General features: G+C 39.9%; 1 protein-coding gene across 1 annotated transcript; it reads right to left on the bottom strand.

Annotated features, from left to right (window-relative positions):
- Positions 1 to 7,685: 7,685 nt before the first annotated feature.
- LOC144640704 (uncharacterized) lies at positions 7,686 to 10,551 on the bottom strand. Its single transcript, XM_078499788.1, has 2 exons — positions 10,236 to 10,551; positions 7,686 to 8,214 (listed from the first exon to the last, which is right to left on the bottom strand). Exons 1-2 carry the CDS (start codon positions 10,549 to 10,551, stop codon positions 7,721 to 7,723), a joined length of 810 nt encoding a protein of 269 aa, XP_078355914.1. The 3' UTR covers positions 7,686 to 7,720.
- Between the last annotated feature and the right edge of the window lie 490 nt (positions 10,552 to 11,041).

Genomic DNA, 11,041 nt, shown 5'->3' with positions numbered 1-11,041 from the left:
TAGTCCAGGAGCAAATGTCGCTAAAAAAGTTCCGTGGGAATTTCGTGAAGATTTTTGCCTACCAGTGTAAAAGTGTTGTGGAGGGCCTAAGGGACCCGATAAATGTTGTTGGCACTTTTGTAACCCGTGCAGACGGTTTCTATGGGGCGTTTAAACGTGCCCTGTGTGGCTCAGCATGAAAACGAGGCTGAAGTTCTAAATTGCTTCCCGCAAGCTCTAAATTGGTTGAAATATTGCCGTTTTTTGTATTTTAGGACGAAATTTTCCTAGTCCTTAAAACTGTGAAATAAAAATACTATGTTTGCACTGATTATACTGGTCACAGGTCTTAGCCCTATTGAGACCCAGGGGAAGAGGGCTTTTCACACCTGCGCTGACTTTGAACGCTTATAACTTTTTCAGGGTTCAACCAAACGCTGCCAAACTTTGCGAGATTATCTAAAATTTATCCGAGGATAATTTCGTAGGATAGATTGTTGTTTCAGGAACTTGACATCACCACGGCAACGGCATTTTGACAGGCATGTTTTTCCAAATTTGTAATTTTCGTGTTTCTGTTAATGAAAATTAACTTTGTAAGAAGATAAAAAGCGTTCTCTGGTAAAAATGTTTTAAAAATTATTAGCTTTCGACAGCCAGACTGCTGTCTTCGACGGATAAAAATGAAGTGATAAAATGGCCTAAAAATTTAAATATGACTAGCGAATCGCATAAATTAAAAAGTTAAAAGTATGTGTAAAAGAATGTTAGACGGAATGCTAAAAGTGTATAAATTACTGTTTGTTTAAAAGAATGTTATATTGTCCTGGCAGAGGGCACGAATTGTTGTCGGCCTCGACCGTTTTTGCCGTGTGCCACGATTCAAGTGTCTTTCTAATGCGATTGTTTCCCTTGTCAATTATCTCCGCGTTTTCAAAGTCGATGGCGTGATCAAGAGTCCAGGCATGTTTTGCTACATTGGAGCCTTTAGCGCATTGTTTAGTATTCCTGATATGTTCTTTTCGCCGTGTGCTAAACGATCTTTTTGTCTCGCCGATGTAACTCCAGGGACAAGACGCACAAGGGATTTTGTAAACAACATTGCACTGGTCGACGACCCGAGGTCGAAACTTGGGAACAGGGAACTCTTGTTGTAGTGTCTTGATTGGCTTGTTGGTTACTCGGATATCGTGACTTTTGAGAATTCTTGTAAGAGGTTCGGTAATGCCTTTGATGTAAGGGAGGACCGCGAAACTCTGATTATTCATTGGATCAGCCCAACTGAAGAACATCCCAACCAGTTCTTCAGGTGAAGGTGTTGGGGGGTTCGAAGATTTCTTTCTTATGATATCAGCTGTGACTTTTGGTGGGTAGCCGTTAGATTGTAACGCGATGCTAATGCGATCAATTTCACGGGCTTTTCCAGATTCCGAGTTTGGTAGTTTTAGAGCTCTATGCAAGAGTGTCGCTGCAGTGCTGATTTTGTGCTCTCTGTCATGATGTGAGCGAAAGTCAAGGTATCTATCCGTGTGTCTTGATCACGCCATCGACTTTGAAAACGCGGAGATAATTGACAAGGGCAACAATCGCATTAGAAAGACACTTGAATCGTGGCACACGGCAAAAACGGTCGAGGCCGACAACAATTCGTGCCCTCTGCCAGGACAATATAACATTCTTTTAAACAAACAGTAATTTATACACTTTTAGCATTCCGTCTAACATTCTTTTACACATACTTTTAACTTTTTAATTTATGCGATTCGCTAGTCATATTTAAATTTTTAGGCCATTTTATCACTTCATTTTTATCCGTCGAAGACAGCAGTCTGGCTGTCGAAAGCTAATAATTTTTAAAACATTTTTACCAGAGAACGCTTTTTATCTTCTTACAATGAATCCTGGTATCGGATCTTCAATATTTTTATAAAAATTAACTTTATTGTAAATATTTTTACCTTTTTACGGTTCGTAAGCACAGTGTTATTGGTTTTAAGTACTTTGCAGTACTTTTGGGTGGTTTTCTTGCGTTTAGGAAAATTTTTGAAATCCAAGATGGCGGATCCAATATGGCGGCTGTTTTGACATTGTGATGTAATTGCACGTGATGTGACGTAGTCATCCCACGTGACGTATACAAAAAGGTAGATATATAAACATCTTATTAGCTTTATTGTGATTGCCGAAAGTTATTCTAGAAGCTACGTGGTGGTGGTGGGGAGGGGGGTTCCCTCGGTCGGCGAAGGTCCAAAAAAAACCCGGTCTGAAGGGCCGAGCTTGGTTTTTTTTTTTTTAAAAAAAAAAAGCTGCCCTGTATAGCAAGCTTTGAAACAACTGATTACCTCCAATATCGAATTAAGATTTTGAATATTAATTACTTTTGTATATTGTTTAAAACTGTTAAAACCTCGATCTGTTAAGTTTCAAATTAACAATAACTGCAGCAACAGAAACCGATTGGGTGTGAACTATAAGAGGTCAAAGATGCCCATTATTTTGCAAAATGTCCTAATAGAATGAAGTGCGAGTCTTTCGGCTCTGAACGTGGACAAAGAGGAAAATCAATCATTTATTGAACTTTTGTATCTTTGGTCTTTCAAAACTAGACTGCTTTTATGTCTACGTAGTGAAAACCGGGTGAAAATAAATGGTAGAAAAAAACCGTTGTTATTACTTAAGGAAGCCTTGAGGTCTATAGAAATTTTTTCATGGCAACAGGGAAGTGAACAAGAAACCGATATAGGATGGGATACCACTCTCGATCATATCAACCGTTGCATGAAGGTTGCAGGAGGACTTATTGGGATCACTCTAAACCTAAGTGCTAGAGCAGAGCTTTTCCTAAGGCAAAGCAAAAGGCTGGGATGTCTTCAGTGATGCAGCTTTTCATAACGCGAAGACAGAGTTATTGATTGGTTGTTGACCACAATGCGGAACTTTGCTACCCCGTTTAAAGAAAAGAGTAAAGAACTTTACAATTGTAGTTACCGAAGTGATCATGATCATGCCTGAAGCAATGAAGAGTGACCTTTGCCATAAAAGTGAGAGAGATAGGGCACTTTGTAAGATCTTTGCTAAAGACAGAATTCACTCGAACATAGTGAACTGCTGGTCCCAGAACAAATAAACGCAAACTTCTTCCTTGGAAAGACAGCGGAAAAGTATCAAAGTATTTTGCAAGGATAAAGTGGTCGAGTTTCACGACTAATGATAGTATGCAAGAGCCAGACGGGGCAATCTACTGTGTTCCCGAAATCTATGTTTGCACCCGACGGTATGATGCCCCATTGTTCCGCAAAGAGCTCGTTTAATGATAATTCTTTACAAGCACGATGGTGAATCGCAGCAGAAAACGAACACGGCTACTCAGAATATCGAAGATGACAAAATAAATGTGGACGCGGAGCCTAAACTGCAACTACGAGTCCCTGCTGTTGACGCTATGGTAGAGCTGCAGTACCTTGATAGGTCAGACGGTATCAAAGACTGTTCATAGTCACTGGCACTGGCCAGAACCACCATGTAATTGAACTTGGGTCGACTGCTAGCGCTCTTGGCAGTGCTAAAATTGCAGCTCTACGTGTAGCCTGCGAATACAGCTGCCTCTCATTTACTCCCGCTACTGTAGCGGGAGCGAATGAGAGGCGGCTTTATTTGCAGGCTAACATAACTGGAAGTTTTTTTTCCTGATAGTCCTGCGTGCTGAAAATTAAACCTTCAGAGACACAGACAAGGACGTAATTAATGCTTTGGGATGTCTTGGAACGACGCTTTATCCAGAATAGAAGACAGCAATAATAATATAGAAGTATGTTTGCCAGACTTTTTAGCTCAGAACAAGCATCTCGAATCATGATGATAAAGACCTCATGTGGTAGATGTGCAAAAAGAACAGGCTACCACCTACGCAGGGTGCACTTTATGAAGCAATTCTCTGTACCCAATACCAGATCATCGCTTTTAACAACGACAGAGTATGCAGTCCTAAGTTACCACAGCCAGATGGTTACGGATGGAAAAAATAGGGAGGAGGAATGGACGACTGTAGCGATGCGTAGAAAGTTCATCACAAACCTTGCTACAATCTGAGAGGGGGAATGGGAGGGTCTGTAGACATATTACATATATTGAAAAGACGGTTTTTACTAGCGTCACTAGACCATTCAAAGCCTGTTAATTTCGTTAAATTGCCCAACGCCGGGATATTCATTGATTCCTACTGACATATCTTGGAAACTGTTTGGCGAGGGGACGGGAGGCACTATGGTTCCAGGTCCGTTCCAGGCTCAATGAACCACAAGAAAATGCCGCCTCGATTTCATGGTCACGTGATCGAGACTATCCATATCAGTTAAGATATTCCTTTGGACATCTCAGTCTATCAAAACTGCTTATAGTTATTCTAAAATACCAATAAATACCACATTTTTGTGAAGTTCATCATTCAGCCTCGTTTTCATGCTAAGCCAAATAGGCGATGTTTTTCAATTCCCCTTCTAAAGGCCTTTGCACGGGTTACAAGTTTGCCAACAACACTTATCGTGTTCCTTAGGTCCCCCTTAACACTTCTAAACTAGTCGGCAAAATTTTCTTCACGAAAATCCCACGGGAATACCATTGCTCCCAGACTAAGTGCTCAGTTAGAAGGTAATGAATTTTGAAATTTGTGATGTCCCGGATGAAGGTAGTGGATATTTTTATCGGACTTTTCAATTTTCAGACGTGATAAATTAGAAGTGGTATCTAAAATGGTTCAGTTGCTCTTATCGATATTCTTCAGATTTTTCTATAGTGCCTGTCAACTCGTTTATAATCTAATCACACTTGAAACGATTACAATACTATGTAACGCCGAAGTTTAAAGTCATTTTTCTGATGTATAAAATTCCTTTCAAATTGAAGGAAACCCCAAAATCATAGTATTCTCAAGTAGAGAAACTAAACAAAGAGGTGAAAAAACAAATACAAAAACACTACATTCGATCGAACTCGAGCCGGATTCTCGAAATGCCTTCCTCCTAATAAATTAACAAAAATCAAAGAAAACGTTTTTGCTGCCTTTGCCTTTATGAATCTTGAAAAAAAAAAAAAACTAATAACCTCCGAATAATCGATGAGACATTCCGCCAACTGTGCAATGATGCCGTGTACATTGGAAAAGTGATTAATTGTGAGTTAATATGTTTCTGTGTGCTAGCAGAGAAGCCCGAACAAAATTCAGGGCTCAACGGCATTTTATGTATGTGGCGTCGCGACTAGCTATAGTCTGGCCAAGAGTATCGCATGGATGTCACGGGTTTAAGGTCATTGCCCTGTTTTGCATTGCGCATCCTTACTGCGCAGAATTTTACGCATAATTAGCGCGCGCGCGCGCGAGCACATCAACAAAATGGCGGCTTTTTTCTATGCGGCTTAGTCCGCGAGAGAAGCAAATCTGTCACTTTCTCCTAAACGAGCCTGGTGACCTATCAATTTTTTCTCATATTTTGGGTGTAGCGATCAAATTCTTTCTGTAAAATGAAAACAGATCAATTCATGTGTTTGAAAAATAAATTATCGCTAAAAAGTGTACTTTGCCAGTACTCGCAGAGGAATTATAAAGGAATTATATGGAATATACATGGTCGTCCTGCTCCTAAACGAATCTGGTGACCCCCTTTTTTATTTCAAAATTTAAGTTCCCTTGAAGTAATAAACCAGTAGGCGAAGTTTGGTTAAAAATCTATGTTCAGTTTTATTTCGGGGCAATGACCTTAAATCCGGTTGGAACCCTGATTTTTTTTCAGGCTTCTTAGCTATTTGGATGATCTGTTAGTTCATGTCATTCTAACCCCTGTTCATATACGATTTCATTCATATTCATCACATGTGAAAGTCGAAGAGTACTATAAACATGGTTCCAGCACCTCTCTGTCCGTCAAATGAACCATTTTGAAGGCACATCTCAGTTTTGTTTTCATTTTTACACAGTAAAAACTCACTTCTGTTGAATTCGTCACCAGAAACTTGGTGCTTAATTTGTACTCTACTGCGTGCAACTGGATACGAAATCACAGGGAGGACTTCACATTAAATTAGAAGACGAATGGGAATTTCAGCAGTCAGCTGGTGCTAGTGATCTACATCTACATCTACATTTATTAAGTTGATAACATCGTTTAAGACATCACATCAACTATAAGATTACAAAATAACAAAAACAAAATGTACATGTATAAATAAGATATAAAAATACTTAGTTACAATTTACTTGTTTACATGCTTCCCTAAATTTAATTTAAAATTCGATAATGACTTGCAATTCACTAAGTCAGCGGGCAGCAAGTTCCATTCTGTTATTGATCTAGGAAAAAAAGTACCGAGATATCTTTAGAAACTTGTCACTTTATTATTATCAGGGCGCGATAGTTTCCAATCTCGAGCCCAGAGTGACCCCCGGCTCCGCGATCCGTCAGCGGTTGGTCAGCGACATAGACGGACTCTGGGCTCGAGATTGGATAGTTTCCGAATTATCTCGGTCGTCCCAGATACCGCAACTTTTCGGTTCCAGACCTCGCACCAACTAACGACCGCGTATTTAAACTTCAAAACGGCCACCACAGACCAATTTATCAATAAGGCCCCATTACGGGGTGGGGGGGGGGGGGGTATGAGTATCCCGTATCGCATTCATTTTGCCGTAAATATCTCGTATCCCTTTAATTCCTGTGGTTTGTATCCCCAACTTTGATGCTTGATATCTCGGGTTTATTTTTTAATATCCCGTATCCCGTTAATTTTTTCCCCAAATATACCGTATCCCTATATTTTTTACCTAAATATCCCATATACACCAGTAACGTAAGATCGTTTAACTGAGGGGGGAGGGACAGGAGGGTAAATCTCCCTCCTCCCTACATTTTGCACCAATTTCTTCCTCCTCCCTATTTTTTGAGGGAACTTTTCTCCCTCCTCCCTACTTTTTTAGCCAAATTTTCTCCCACCTCCCTAACTGGTTTTGGCCATTTCTCCCTCCTCCCTATTCTGTACATCCCCCTTCTTAACTTGACGGAAAAAACCTGAATTAGAGGCCTTTATAGGCAAGCAAAGGCCTTGCAGTCTTCAGGGTCGACTTTGTTGAGGACTGTAGACGAAGTAGGAGGCAAGGGGCATTTCGTTTTGAGGTAAATAGGCCTTTATTGACCATTTTGTGTGATTACACGAGTTTTATAAAGCAACTGTAGAAGTAATTAGCAAATGCATGCTACAGTAGCAAAAACGGAGTATTAAAATCCCGGGGGGGTACTCGAAAAAGTTTTGTACGGGGAGGCTCCGCCCGGAGATCCAACCCCTTACCCTTTTATATACCATTTTGATAGAAAAGGTACCCCTTTTATATACCTTTTATTGCAAAAAGGCACCCCTTTCATATACCTACGCGACATCACATTTACCTAAAACGGGAAGTTTTCTTGTCATTTTTATGTAGCGCTTAATAAATTAAGACGATACAGCCAAAAGTTGCGTCTGCTCGAAATATTTAATGTAAAGGCCTTTTAAAATATCATTATGGAAGATTTCCCTACCCTTTCATATACCTAAATTTGTGAAATCTCTACCCTTTTATATACCTGAAGCCTGAAAAAGGTACCCCTTTCGGGCGGAGCCTCCCCGTATAGGCCATTATAGGGAGTACCCCCCGGGATTAAAATACGGCATCGACAACTTTGCATGGACACTATGGCGGAGTGCTTTCACAAACCTATGATTCATTGATTTTTGTACACCAACAGATCAAAGCAACCAAAGGAAAAATGGGAGTATCGCTTTCTTTCCTTTCAGGAAAGTGCTTTTTCATGACACTATGGAACCAAGTCTCAAATTGCTGTTTGATTTCATCCGAGCTGCTTTGCATAATTCCCTTAGATGCAAAGTACTTGTAGCAGCCATCGTAGGAAACCGGCCACGAAATCCTTATACTTGAATCCTTCTCGACGGTAAAGAGCTTTCCGACTTCTTCAAAAACCTTTCCCATGGTCTCTTTGGAGATAGTGTACTTAAAGTCCTTTTCCAGTGGGCGAAAAAATGCCGCGAAATCTTTAACCCAAGGTACTGATTCGTCTGGTATCGTCCAGATCATGCCCAAAGTCCCCCCAGGCGCCAACACTCGGTAGATCTCCCTCACAGCATCTTGGTTTGCAAACCAGTGAAAACAATGGGCTGCTACAACTGCATCAACACTCGAGTCTGGAAGAACTACGTATGAATAGATAAAACAAATTACACAAGGTTTCTTTTTGAGTTACAATACACGGATTGAACATAGCTTCACAGCGTCAGCTTGTTTCATTAAAAAAGCTGAAAAATTTGGCAGCATTTTATGAATTTCTCATGGGGAACTCCACTTCCTGTCGTACCTTTAAGTGTTAAAATTTTAATTTTGTTTATTTGGTACGGCTTAGGGTGCTTCAAAATGACCAAATATTCGCCGTCGAAAACATCGCGGTACCCTTTTGAGTATTGTGCCAAAAAATTAGTGGAACTATATGTGCGACTCCCATTAATTGTCCGCCAGTTTATTTGATAGTTTAGAACTGATTTCAAAATTAAATTGGGACCCAGGGGCGGATCCAGGGGGGTGGATTGGGTGGCTAGCCACCCCCCTTGATCCATGAGAAAAATAAAAGTAAACATATTAAAATAGAAAATAAGGACAATGTCTATCCACCTTTCATAGTCAGGCGGCCGTTCAAAGTTAAGAAAGATCATTTTTCCAAAAATTATGGGAGATTTTCATAAGGCCTGTTTTACAAACTTCTGGCTTAATGTAAGAAAGCATAGATTAAATCAAGAGAGTATCTCTTGATTAAATTAGATGAAATTAGATTCCTCTTAACTTTCAAGAGTTGTTAGTCTTCTTCTCCATTTACATCTTTTTAGCGAGTTTTCGTACCGTTTATTCGCATCGAAGCGATTTCACAAGCAAGTCACCAAAGTTGTCCCCAGGTCACTTTGCCAAGGGCTAAAAATTTCCACGCACGTGGGTGAGCAAAAAAAACGCATTTATGTTCTTTTCTGTAAGTTCGTGACTTGTCAACTTTAAATTTCAATCACTGTTTATTTCATAAGAACTAGACTTTCTCTCCGAAATATAACTCAAGGTTAGTTGAAGAAAGAATATTTTGCTAAGTTATCAAGGGAAAACAGTGTTTTTTTATAATAACTTAATTGACAGGTGCATAAAGCTGCTCAGAATCGCGGAAATCACGTCTAAGAGGCTTCGACTTTTCAAAATTTTCTGAGGGGAGCATGCCCCCAAACCCCCCTAGGGGGATGGAACCATTGGCTCCATTAAATATGGGCCTCAATCCAAAATCATTTGCACTCCCACTTTCAAAAAACTGCCTAAAAGCCCGAAACCACCCCCGAAAAAAACAAACTGGGGCTTAAACAATATAGTAAAAAATTGGTAAACTGCCACCCCCCTTTGAAAAATCCTGGATCCGCCCCTGGGACCACACCCACTAATCGAGGTTTCCGACTAGCACCCCCGTTATTTTTATAGGGAGTTCTCCTCCCCCAACCCCCCAAAAAGAAGCTCTGGGAGCATTGTAAGGTTAGCACCTACCGATAAGATATCTTCAAGAAGCCTTCAGTGCGCGAGGAAAGCGTAACGTGAAAAATTCTACAGCTGACTTCATTATAAAAAAAAATTAGACAAGTAGGAACCGAAACAGTACGCAGTTTAAGAAGTCTCTTCTGCGAACTATCTCTTTTGTGTTCTACGCCCTGGGAGAATTACTATCGAAATTCCAAGTGTAACAAACACTCCTTTACAGTTTTGAAATGCGCCTTTAATACTTTGCGTTAACTTTGCGATTCACTTAGATTACATATAAACAAAGAGAAACGCAGAATCAATAAACTAGAACTTGAAACTTAACGAAACAGAATACAACAATTGAACAAGAATCGTAAAAATACAAGAAAAAACGATTAATACAAGATCTGTACGGCAATTCTGGAAAACAAGAACTAATTTACCAACCGGATTAAAAGACAGACAATAGCGCTAATGATGATACGAAATTAACAATAAACGATTACATAATGGGACAGAGAATCTTACTTGCACAAAAAAATAAATAATAATGAACTACGCTAAACAAAGAACAGAGCAGACGTTTAGTTTTTTGTCTGTTTGTGTGCGGCAAACGCCTGACCAGTTGTAGACACCAGTAAGGTCAAGTTAAATAAGATGCTAAAAGCAAACTTACTAATTTTCTCTGCGTGGAACTGTAGCACCTCGACATTAGGCAACATTTTTTGGAACTGTTGTATCATAGTATCAGTTGGATCGCTCGCTATCACTCGTGCGTCGATACCTTCTAACACTTCCATCATAACCCGAGTGAATTTGCCTGTACCGGAGCCCAATTCAAGAATATTTAGTGGTTGTAGTCGCTGATTTTCTAGGATTCCAAGCTTTTTCAGGAGGAACTTTACAGATTCAACAGGGTAAGTTGGTCGAACTTGTTGGTAGGTTGCTGAATCTTTAAAAGCAATCGCCGCCAGCTTTGATCGGTCCTCCATGTCGCACTTATAGGTCAAGACTAGCAAAATACTTGGCTCGCTTTTGCTTGATTTGTTTGTTGTCCCACTTGAGACCATTCTCTATTTTCCAATTGTCCATAATGCACTTTGTTTTCCCCCCAAATGTTGCATAAACTATTGTTTTGGAAATATGCAGTCCTCCCAAGAGAATTTGAAAACAATAGTTTATGCAAAATTTGGGAGGCAAACAAAGTGTATTATGGGCAATTGGAAAATAGAGAATATGATGTCAGGCTCAATTCTCTAGGGAACATCAGATGAACTGAAATGAGCAAATATTTGGGGGTGTGGGGCAGAAGCCCCCACTAAGAAAAAAAAAAAAAAAAACTTAACTAAAATAAAAACAGTTGCCACGTCAGGAAAACTTGCCCCCGCAGACAAAAATTCTAGGTACGGTCCTGTTAATCGCTGTCGTAAATTATAACAGCAGCGGTCTTGTAGTTCGTCGTCATTTCAGTTTTTTCATGTC

Source organism: Oculina patagonica, unplaced genomic scaffold, assembly GCF_052425735.1.
Source record: "Oculina patagonica isolate OP01 unplaced genomic scaffold, crgOcupat unplaced420, whole genome shotgun sequence".
NCBI classification, from domain to species: Eukaryota; Metazoa; Cnidaria; class Anthozoa; order Scleractinia; family Oculinidae; genus Oculina; species Oculina patagonica.
Note: the sequence above shows the minus strand (reverse complement) of the source record. Positions and strands in the feature narration are given on the sequence as shown.